We start from the raw sequence: 13178 nt of genomic DNA, 5'->3' as shown, positions 1-13178 counted from the left end.
ATAAATCCCTTTAGGTCACCCACTAAAACCGTGATCATAGATCCTTTTAGATCACTCTTTTGTAAAATCGTGACCATAGCCCTTCTAGGTCACCCTTTCGTAAAATCGTGACCATAGACCCTTTTAGGTCACTCCCAAAACCATGAGCATAGATACCTTTAGGTCACCCCCTAAAACCATGACCATAGACTCTTTTAGGTTACTCCTCAAAACTATGACTATAGACCCCTTTACGTCACATTTTTTTGAAAAATCGTGACCATATACCCTTTTCGGTCACCCCTAAAATCATGATCATACATCCCTTTAAGTCACCCCCTTAAACCGTGACCATAGATCTTTTTAGGCTACCTTTGTTTAAAATCTTGTAACCATAGGTACTCTATGGTCATCCTTTTTTAAAAAACCGTGACTATATATTTTTTTTTGTCACGATAAAAAATTGTGATCATAAACCTTATATGAACATGATTTTTTACATAACGAAAAAAATTTATGACCATAGACCCAAAATATTATAATAGTAAATGACAATTGTTTGGTTGGGACTGTTTAGCTCCTACATAATCATCAAAATGATGTTCTAATTAAATGATTATCATCTATCTATAATATTATTTTGATGACTGAATAGACGATAATCAGTCCAAATTAAATAGTTATATCCATGTATAATAAGTAAAAGACAGATCATATAAACTAACATCACACATACGTATTTTTAGCTATTTTTTGTTGAAGATTCTTATAGAATAGCTCGGCTCATTTTTTTTCATATGAAAATAATTATGGTTTAACTCAACTAAATAGATGTGTATAAAATATTTGCACTGCTATAGTGACAGTCAAAAATAATATATTAATAATGATATAATAATATATTAATAATAATAGTTAATAATAAGAAAAAATAGATAATAATAATAATAATAATTAATAATAAGAAAAAATAATGATATAATATAATAATAATAATGATTTATTATTAATAAAAAAAAGTTAATAATATATATTACTAATAATGATTTATTATTGTCATAATAAACAGTATTATAATAATAATAATAATAATAATAATAATAATAATAAGTAATATTATTATTAATCATACTACTCATAATCATAACAAAAATATTAATAGTCGTACCATTTTTTAGTTATTAAAAATAATAATCTTTTAAAAACATTAATAGATTAATAATAATAGTTAACTATATATTAAAAAATAATAAATAAAAATAAAATAATGATATAATAATAATATATTATTATTGTTATGCTTTCTCGAATAACAATATATTAAAATATTTTTATTAATACATTAATAATAAATTATTATTGTTATAATAAACAGTATTATAAAAAACTAATAATATACTAATGATAATAACAATTACTCATATATAATAATAATAATAATAATAATAATAATAATAATAATAATAATAATAATAATAATAATAATAATAATAATACACTACAAGAAACGTCGTTAAAATCGACGGCTAAATTGACGGCTAAGTTGTCGATAATATTAAAAATTGATGGCAAAATCGACGGTGACAGTGATCGCTATTAAACTTGTCGATTTTTTAAAATTTTAATAAAATCGATGGCTTGCCAAGCCGTCGATAATAATATAATAAATCGACAATATTTTCGTCTATGAGTTTGAGAATTTTACCTGCTTAATAAAATCGATAACTTTGCCGTTGATATTATTATATAAAAGCGACAACGTCTCTGTCGATATTTGATTCAATAAAATTGACAGAAGGGCCGTCAATTTAATTATTTAGATACTGACAAATTTTTTATCTATATTTTATTTTTTTTTTGTCTATTTTAAATTTTAAAAGCGACAACGATACCGTCAATTTTAATAGCTATATTTTTTAATTATTTTTTTTACTTTTAAGGAAAATAAACTTTTAAATATAGAAATAAAATTTATACAAAATATTAGATAACAAAATAAATAAACTTTTAAATATAAAAATAAAATTTATACTAAATATTAGATAATGAGTTTACAAACTTATCAAAACAATAAATAATCCTCTAACATAAGGACTCAAGACAAGATAAATAACTAAACTTAGACTTATATTCGTTTAAATTTCAATCCACTAATAATACAAAATATTCAAAGCAAAGTAAATAACCCTACTCATACTCGTCTAAATAATCATCCGAGTCATCAAGATCGTCAGAATCATCCTCCCTTTGAGAACTCTATGGTTGTCCTGGCCACTGCAGAATAGGTGGGAGTTTTCTACCTGGGGCTGTGCTTTTCTGGAAGCTTGGAAAAGTAAAAGGAGGAGGTGGGGGAACAATTGAAATAAGCACGTTATTATCCATAACATAACCGATACATATCTAAGCAAGTTCTGGTTTTCTATTATTAATGATTTTAATTTCCTAAATATCAAAGGAATAATATTCAAAAGAGAGTGGGAAAATTAAGTAGTTAACTCACATTTCAATTATAAATTGATGGATTTGAACCCACTGCTGATTTGCTAGCAGAGGTGTATAGAAGAGAGATAGAAGCAAACATTAAACCTGAAAAAGTTTAACAATTTCTTAAAGATGAACCATTTGAAGCCTACATAGGGTGTTTGATGTTAAAATGTGAGAGAAATGAATTCTACTGATCTTAAATTGTTACTAAATAAACACCTTTCTCATTGTACCACTCAGGAAGCAATCTTTCTCATCCACTTCCAACACAAACATGGAAACCAGTAAGTCTAGCGGAGGCTGCAAAATCCAATTGTCACATCAAGATAATTATAGCATATCAGGTGGAGAGAAAATATCACAACTTACACTCAGGAAAAAGGTAAGCCTTGCTTAGTGCAGGACATTCATAAGGTGCTACCTATAGAAAATACAAAAAGAAAAATAAGGGAACATGTATTAGAAATAACTGCATTCGGTTCAAGTGACAAACTCAATACAAAATTTGAAGACAAAATGCATAGAAAGCACTTAAGGAAGGATATACTAGAAATTAATATGTATATTGCTTCCTTCACCATTTGTAATAATTCAAAAGAAAAATTGCACATGAGAAATATATATGTATATATTCCATAAACATTTCATACATCTAAAAAAGAGAAGGAATCGCAAACGAGAAGATCACACTATTCTAAACATCGATGTATGAGATGCAATGTGCAATTGAAAACATAAGATACCACTTCTTTGGATATGATTGCCAGCTCCCCAGGTTTAAGTCCTTGTTTAGCAAATTTCCTTGCTGCATAACCCTGCAATTACAAAATGATATCAACTACACAAACCAAAAACCGAAAAGAAAATGGAATTCAAGTGAAAATAAATGTATCCATTGAAGTAGTTCAAGAAATAGAGCTAGAGAAATCACTTACGTTCCGGAGAAGGCCAAAATGCCAGTAGTTAGAAGGCCTCCAAACTGCACAAAACAATGTTGAGTTTAAGAGGAAAGAAAAAAATTGAGTTAATATCACAAATACTTGATACTTATAGCATCATCAACACTAAATGTTTGTATCACACAAGACAAAGTTGGGGAACTATGGCTAGCTAGCTAGCTGGAAAGTGCAATACTAAGGATTGTACAAAAAATAACATAGAGGAAAACTATTCTCAAAGCTTTTAAGTTACTATCAAATATAGAAATTGAAAACTCATAGCTTACTTCTTTGGACTTTGGAAATTTGTAACAAACAAGTGTGTGAATGTGACTGTGATGTGAGGAACGATATTTATTGGATTAGAATTAATTAACTACTAGAGTTTCAATCATTTAAAAGATAAAAGATTCAATGAAAGGTGCACAGCCGGCTGCAGCTACCACAACCATATTTGGAAACTCAAAGTAGTTTATTTTTTTTTATAAAAAAGCATCACTAAAATAGAAAACACTACTAGGAATCTTTAGAATCCAAGAAACCATGAGTGTTCTCCTTGCTACTCTCCTCTTACAAATGCCAATTCATCTTTTTTTTTTATCAGAAGAAGAAAGCCATCCAAACGGGTCCCACCTGGTTCACTTGGAATATCAATCATTGGTCAAAGCCTTGGTCTTCTTAGAACTATGCATTCAAACAATGCAGAGAAATGGATTGAACAGAGGATCAGAAAGCATGGTCATGTTTCAAAACTAAACATGTTTGGAACACCAACTGTTTTGATTTATGGACAGGCTGCAAACAAGTTCATATTTTCTAATAATGGACGCACAATTGATAACAAGCAAACACAGTCCATTAAGATGATCTTGAGAGGAAATGATATATATTAGAAATCGAGATAAAATTGGATATTTAACTACCATCTACCAAATGCATGCATGTTAATAAATTTTTAAGTAGCGTTAGTATTTCCTAGGAGAAGTGGAAATAATCCAAATCTTGCATGTCTCATAGATATCTGCCAAGGCTTAGTCCTAAATTCTTATTAACTATCAGCCTCCAAATGCATGTATGGTAATGAAGTGGGTTTACGATTAGTTCATAGTTTGAATTTCTAGATTTAGAAGGGGATTATGATTAGGTTATAGTTTACACTCAAACTCAACAACGTAACAGTAATGATACCTGAATTAGGGAATTTCCAAATGAAACTGAAATAGTAATGATACCTGGTTCTTATGAGCTCGATATAGAGAGAGTGGAGAAGGACCAAAGTAGGAGGAGCGACGGCGGTGCGAACGTGGGTGCGATAGCAGCACGGCAGAAACAGAGCGCAACGGTGGCGCGAGCAAGAGGAGCAACTGCGGTGCAACCGTAATGGAGTGACAACAGCAGCGGAGAATGACGGTTGAAAATGGTGTGAATTTGGGGGGTTAGTGATGAAATGGGGAATTTGGGGGAAGTGGACGCGGGGTTTGTGATGAAAATGGTGTGAATTTGGGGGTTAGTGATGAAATGGTGTTTTTGAACTTTGGAGGCGGGAGGTGGACGCGGGGCTGTGTTTTTAGTAATAAAAATCGATGGCAAATTCGTCGATTTTAATTTAAGAAAAAGTAACACCCTAAGCAGCTATTTTATACATTAAATCTACATTGTTTATTTGATTTTAGAAAGCAATCTAGACCGTTCAAAATTAACGACGGTAAACGTTGTCGATAATTTAAATAATAAAATAGACGCAATGTTCATCGATTTTAAAATAAAAGTATTTTCCGCATCTGTTCCGTCGACAATGGACGATAATAGAAAAATGGTTAATACATTATAAAAAAATCGACGACCAGGCTGTCAATTTTTTTGTTTTAGTTTTAATTATCTTTTTTTGAAATATCGACAGCAAGTTATCAAAAAATATCGACAGCAGTGATAGCCGTCGATTTTTTGCGTCAAAAAATACGCTTTTTCTTGTAATAATAATAAATAATAATAATAAAATTAATTGTTAAAATAGAAATAAATAAATTTATTCATCATAAAAATATAAAAAAATATTTATCCATTGAAGATGATCTAGATATTCAATAATATGTTCTTGAGATAATGTAAAATTACGAACCATTTTTTTCTCTTAATTTTACTCTTCATTCACTTAAATTACTCCCTCACTTTCCTTCTATTCTTTTTCCTTTCTTCCTTGCAATTAAAGAACTGAAACACTCCCTCCCTTACAACACAAAACGCTAAAACCCTAATCTCCTACCAACACAAAATGTTGAAACCCTCCTTGCAACCAAAAACCACGAACCGTCACCAAAGGAAACAACCTCACTTGCGTTTTGCGTTATGAAGACCCCTTCAGATTTCTCCCACAACATGTGTCGAATATGCAGCCCAGCTCATGTCAATCGCAACTTGCGATAATGAAACAACCTCACTTGCGTTTTGCGTTATAAAGACCCCCTTCAGATTTCTCTCACAACACGTGTCGGAGATGCAGCCCAGCTCATGTCAATCGCAACTTGCAATTTGTTTCTGTCACCTGCTAAATGCAAATTGCGTTTTGGGGGAATGGATCCTCTCAATTTTTTTTAACAATTGAGAGAGTAAAATGTAATTTCTCACCATTAATTTTGTAAGTGGGATCAATAATAAATATGAGAGGGAGAACAATAAAGGGTTAGAAATCACACTTTACACCCTCAATTTTTTTAACAATGGAGAGGATTCATTCCCACGTTTTGGACAGTCTCAAAATGGTCAAATGGTCGGTCTTATTTATATGCAAGAGTCATGGGACACGTTTTGATAGTTAGTTTTTCTCTATGTCAAACACAGCTTGTGTTTTGTAGCTATTTTTTTTGTTCATGCAAAACATGATTTGCGTTTTGTAGGTCTCTGCATGTTCAGATCTACATATGTGGATAACACACTATATACTAATAATATATAATTGAATAACATTATTTTTTATTACATTTGTAAATTAATTTCTAGAATAGCTCATACATCTAATAATTTTTTTTAATAGTTAAAATAAAAATGATCTAAATTAAAAGAAAGGACATGATTGAAAAGGAATTTTCCTCTTTATTTTTTATACATTACACACTAGAGGACGGCGGAAAGTAAAGGAACAGGACAACACGGACACCAACTGATTCAGAATGTTCAGACTTCAGATAGTGAATCAATAATAAAATTAGCCAGCTTAGGCTGAGAATGCAAAATGTTTAAAACAAAATAAAAAAGCAAAGATAATTAAAAATAAATTAGTTATTCATATAAAAATATTTTTAATTTAAAAATTATAATTAAAATATTAATACATATTATATTAAATAATTTAATCAAATATATTAAATTATGAGAAAGTTTAAGAGACTAACACTTTTATTAAAATTTGACTAGTACTTAATCAGTAAAAGAAAAATAAATAATCTTATACTATTAGATGAAATCTTATACCATTAAAAATATAAAAAATAACTAATTAATGATTACAAATCACAAAACTTACCAAACTCTGACAATTCTCTTAAATTTTTTGCACGAATTATATAAATAGTTGTTTAGAACATATTAGTTTTTTCTTGGACGACGGTAGCTGAATATGTAAGGTATGTCGGAATGGCTGATGTGCTAAACCCATTGAAGTTGGTACCTGAAGAAATAGTATACGCCCCCATTTTAGGGAAAACAAGCCAATCTTCCAATTCCAACTCCATAAGCTGGTGATCTCTTAGCACTGTATCTAAGGAATCACATGTTGGTCCAAACACAGTTGAAGAGTAAGTTTTGGACTCATTCTCCCCGTCATGTTTTGAGCTGCACCTGAGTGGCGTGCACGTGACGCGCGCGAAATCAAACATTATGCAGTTCAAACATCCATAAATCCCGTCGTTGATCCAGTACTCTCTCAACTCTCCTCTCACGCGCTTCCCGATTACTTTTGTTGCCAACGTAAAAGCCGTTTCAGCAAAATAACGGCCAGGCTCGCCAATTACCGTAATGCCCTCTTCGTTTCCGAAGTTGGCTTCAAGAGCATCGTTCACGTGAATTGCAGCCGCATCGAACTCTGTGCCAGAACTGAAACCGCCACCAATATCGAGCACGTGCATCTTTGGCATGCCTAGTTTTGAAGCCGTTTCTAACACACCCTTCGCAGCAGCAATGGCTCCGTGATATGCTTTAGCGTCAGCTCCTCCGCTCCCAATGTGGAAGGAAACTCCGATGACAGTTAATCCTGCATCATGTGCAGCCTGGAGTAGCACTGGAACTTCCTCCAGTAGTGCACCGTATTTTAAACCCAAGGAGTTTCGCGCTCCACTGTCTTGTGGCGGTTTTATACGAAGGAGAAGCTGGCAGTTTGGGTGCCATTTTCGAATCTTTTTTACCTCTTCTTTAGAGTCAAAGGTTGTGATGTTGACTCCAACGCTTGCAGCGTAAGTAATGTGGGACGCTGATTTGCATGGGTTAGCGTAGATGATTCGATCCGACGAGACGCCAAGGGTCAACACGGCTTCTATCTCTGCTTTGCTGGCGCAGTCGAAACTGGAACCCAGTGCTGCCAGTGTTCCAAGCAGGGATGGGTTAGGGTTGCATTTCACCGCATAGAATGGTTGAACCGTTGGAAGCATTCTGGACCAGTGGTCCATGAGGTCCATCACCACCCCTAAATCAAGAACCATAAATGGTGATTCAGTTTCTGGTTTCTCGTGAATCACTGATTGAATGTAACCAAGGATGCCATCACTTTCTTGGCATAATGAAGCTACTGGTTTGCCCTTCACCCCTGACGCAGAAAGAATGGGATTGAGGCTCAAAGAATAGGGTTTATCATCTCCAACAATGATTGAAGGCATTATTATTCCGCGTTAGCCTTCCTTTATAGCTTGGCTCTTTAATGTGTGAATGAATGAGAATGTTAATGATATTATTAACTTTGAGAAGTTGGCGGAGAACATAATAATGCATGATGGCCATATTTATATGCAAGCTAAGATGACCAGGTGCAATGAGAGACTGAAAGCTAAACAAGATTGAACGAACTGAAGGCACAATAATGCTTCCACGAGAGCCACGAGGAAACATTAAAAACATAATTGTCAGTTAAATGATTAATATGTGAAAAATTATATTAGCTTGGGACGTTGAAGGAATGCCAATGACGACCATATTTATTCACTGGTGAAAGATTAGATGTAGTTGAAAGGTGCAAGAGCCAAGAGGACGGTACAGTGCCCGTTACAGAGTACAGAGAGTCAGAGACTAGACGTAGTGAAAGGTGCTAGAACCACGACCACGGTGCCAACGATACTTTTTAGGATGGAAAAGTATATGTAAACAATGAAAATATTAAACAATGAAAATAATAGATATATTAAATGTTTATTTTAATGGTTATTTTAATATTAAAATTTAAATAATTAATTTGGAGGTGTAATGTGTTTTTATTTGATTGGTAGTTGTTTATATTGTTCAATAAAGACATTGTTCCTAGCATTCTCTTTTAGAATTTAAAGCCCCAATCATAAAAAAAAAACGAAATAGAAAAAAACCCTATTGGGTGCTAGTTCGCTTTTAGTATTTTTAATTATTATTTAATTCATATAAATATTAAATTATTTTTAATAGATAAATTTTATTAATTTATATGTATAAATTTTTAAATAATATAAATATAAATTATTTTAATTTATGTGTGTAAAATTAGAATAAATATAAAAATAAATTATATATTTTTGTATATAAAATATGTGTAAATATAGGTACAAAATATTACTGACAAAATAATAATATTTGTTGATAATTATATAACATTATTCATAAAAAAAATATTAGAGAACTATCTTTTGTTATTATTTTTAATTATCAACTCAATTCTTTTAATTTAGTATAATCTAATAACATATTTTAGTCTATATTTTTAAATATTAATAACTAATTAATAGTAAAAAATAATAAATTTTAATAGTTCTCAAATGCTACCAATATCTTTTAAAAAACCTAAATGATCATATCATTATTAATAATTTAATATTATAATATTCAAATTGTATATTTATATATTATAATTATTGAATAACGATAAAAAGACAATAATACAACTTATTTTATATATTTTTTAATATATATATAATTATATATTTATTATATTTAAATTTATTTAAGTATTTCAATAATAATTAAAAAATATAAAATAAAATAACTTTGATTTTATATATATATATATAACTCAACACTTAAAAAACTCTTTAACCTTAAGGTAATAAATTTTAAATTATAATAAATTTTTAATTTTAAATTTTCATAATATAAAAATAAAATATCTAAATATTAACTAATATTAATATAAAATATTAATCTATAATATTTTTCATTGTAAATATACTTTATTATTTTCCCTTAATATTAAAATGTTCATGAAAAGTTATTAACTAATTATTTGAGATCAGAGTGTGCGATATTATTAATTAATATGCTTCAGAATATTGTATGATACGATAAAATTCCATATATATATATATATATATATATATATATATATATATATATACACTAGTGCAAGTAGCAAATTTTCTAATTAGAAAATATATATTCTAGTGGAAGTAGCAAATTTTCTAATTAATAACCGACAATATATATTCTAGTGCAAGTAGCAAATCTTCTGATTAATAACCCACAGTTTCTTTGGATCATATGGTTAGAGAGTCTCGTTATACATATAAGTTTTGTTAACAAATAAATCTATCCAAGTTAATTCTAATCCAATAAAATCTATTTACATAATATACAATACATGTATAAAATTATGTCATTTTCTTTTCAACGCACTACAACAAATATGGGTTTTCGCAACGGTCAAAAACCGTTACCGTAGATTAAAAAACCGTTCCTAAAACTTTAGGCAACGCTTTGGCAACGGTTTTTGACCTGTGGTATATGCGGCCGTTGCCAATGCTCATAGGCAACGGTTTTTTACCTAAGGCAACGACAACTGAAAAACCGTTGCCATAGTTACTGGCATAGACAACGGTTTTGAAAGAAAATTTTAAACAACGGTTTTGAACCGTTACTCGATAAGCAACGGTTTTAAACCGTTCTCTTTCATGATCCAACAGTTTAAAACTATAACTGGATAGACAACGGTTTTAAACTGTTGTAGTTTTATTATTCACAAAGCTAACGGTTTTAAAGCATTATCGTTGGTATCATTTTCTGGCAACGGTTTTAATACCATTGTCATTTTATAGTCGTCTAAGACAACGGTTTTAACACCGTTTTATTTTGTGACTTTTGACAACGGATTTTTGTAATGATATAATTCTTTATTTATAATATTTTTCTCATGTTGCATTGAAATTAGTTCCAACTATTTTTTTAATTTAGTGTCAATAAATAAGCTTAACTATTTAAATCAAATCACTAAAGAAAAATATACATAATAAAGAAAAATAGTACTCATTGCTTTGCATCATTTTACAACTTAAAATACACCAAACGAAATTCAAATCCAAATTAGAATCAATTAATTCATTGATTGCACACTCAAAAAACTTCAAAGTTTACAATCTATACATGTTGACACTAGCCAAGCCATTACCGATTAAGAACTTGATGTAGCAAGTAGCATTCTCAATCAACATGTAACTGCTAAAGTAACTAAAAGAACATTGATTAGCATCAAACATAATGCAAACTACAAGAAGCATAGAAGAGAAACATGCAATACAAAGCATATCACAACTTTGATCTTAGCAACATTGTTTGCTCTCTCTTTATCTGATGAGGAACTCCTAAGGATTTGGTTCTTAGACAAGCCACGGAATTTGTTTCCAAGTCTGCTGCCACCGAGAATGTCCTCAGCTGAGTCATCAAACAAATTTAATCCCTGAATATTACCATAATTTAAACACTCATTTTGTGAAACACTAAGACATCCATTGAGAGAATCAACTCGGAATTCTCAGCACTTTACATGCTAACAAGATAAACCAACCAGCAATTAAAAAACAACCATTAATAATAGAAAATAAGCTTAATCCAAAACTAAATTGAATTCAAACAAAAATTCTATGCTTAACTTTTTACATAGAGAGAACATATTCAGCTAAATGACTCTTTGATTTATAATAGAAAATAAGCTTAATCCAAACACACACCGAACCTCAGCAGACCAAGTGGGGGACAGTGCAGTGGACGCAAGCAGAGAGGAGAGCACGGAACAGCAGTGGATGACAAAGTAGGAACCGATGACGACGCAGAACTATTTTCTCCTAACATTGTTCAGAACAAAATCTCATTAAAGAAAAAAAATTCAATCAACAAAGTAACTAATGGCATAATAAACCAACATCATCATAGCAACAACCAACAAAATTCATAATAAGCGAAACTAGTTCATAAACCAAATAAAATGAAATCATGGGGTTCTTCCCAAAAGATTTTACCATAATAGAAGAATAGTCTTTATAGTTTATACCTCAAAGCAAACAGGGCAATTGTGATGCATTGTTTTTTTCAAACAGTGATGACCAGCTTCCAATAATTTAGAGTAGCAGCACCCTAAAACATATAATGATTAATTTACAAGGATCAAGAAAAAAAGATATAACTATGCAGAGAAAATCGGAAAAAAAAAATAAGGAACAATGAATAAAACTCACCATATTTCTCACTTCAATTCACCATTCCTAGCAGTATCATTAATCAATTACTCACTTAATCAAATTATAACTCAATAGCTGAATAACTAAAAAAAACTATACCTGATGCTTATTGATGCAGGCAGGTGACCCACAATCAATTTTATTTGCATTAAACAGTTCCAGCCAAAACAGAATTAATATTTTCCTATTTTGGATCAATGACAAAAAAAGAGCAGTGACCAAAATAGAAAATGCATTTCCAGCCAGAGAATCAGTGACCAAAACAGAAAATGCACTTCTAGCCAGAGAACCAGTGACCAAAACATGCAGTATTATACCAAATCAATATTCAAATAAAAACAGAAACTAAATCAATTAAAATCATAGAACAAGAGACACTTGAGTTACCTAAACAGAGGTTGAGCCACAATGAAGAGACAGAGAACCAGTGACACGGCACGATTCAGAAGCAGCGACATCCAGATTGTAATGCCCCCAAAGAGAAATACTTGAAGCCAAATCAAGCATGAAACACAACTAAAAAATATAATACAGATTAAAAGCCACAATACAATGAACATAACTATTGAACTATCCACATAAACTACACATAACTTCTATCCACTAAAGTGGCTACTTTCATCAATACGTGGGGAGAAGCTAGAAATACCGGGAAATGGTTGTTTCACTTTAATGGTGCTGTTATTTCTCAATTCATTCAATTAAATGAACGTATTGTGTACAAGATGTCTCTGGTATGGGTTGAGAGATGGATCGAGAACTTGCAGGTTGAGGCAGATGCTGGATCACTTGACTGGAGAAATGGGGGGAGGTACCTGCAAAGACACTCCGACGCTCAAGTCAGAATGGATCTAAGAGGTATAAGGTGTGAGGAATGAATGAATACCTGGAGGGACCTGGGTCCTCTATTTATAGGTGATGGTAGTTATCTTATCTTATCTTGTTTGGCTAAGATAAGGGAGACGTTTGAATTCGAAAGTTGGTTAGGAGCTCTAGAGGGTCGGACCCGGGTAACCGAGTTCGGAGACCATTCCGGGCGTAGGATCCGTGGGTCGGATCCGTAACAGTTGCCCCCGGAACGAGAGAGTGAGGGTGCTCGGTCTCA

General features: G+C 31.5%; 1 protein-coding gene across 1 annotated transcript; it reads right to left on the bottom strand.

Annotated features, from left to right (window-relative positions):
• Window positions 1–6823: 6823 nt before the first annotated feature.
• LOC107608039 (ornithine decarboxylase-like) lies at window positions 6824–8343 on the bottom strand. The gene has a single exon (XM_016309931.3). The coding sequence runs from the start codon at window positions 8264–8266 to the stop codon at window positions 6974–6976; it is 1293 nt and encodes a 430-aa protein (XP_016165417.1). The 5' UTR covers window positions 8267–8343; the 3' UTR covers window positions 6824–6973.
• Window positions 8344–13178: the final 4835 nt, after the last annotated feature.

Source organism: Arachis ipaensis, chromosome B7 (assembly GCF_059453495.1).
Source record: "Arachis ipaensis isolate K30076 ecotype BB chromosome B7, ASM5945349v1, whole genome shotgun sequence".
In the NCBI taxonomy this organism is placed as follows: domain Eukaryota; kingdom Viridiplantae; phylum Streptophyta; class Magnoliopsida; order Fabales; family Fabaceae; genus Arachis; species Arachis ipaensis.
This window is presented reverse-complemented; position numbering and strand designations above follow the sequence as displayed.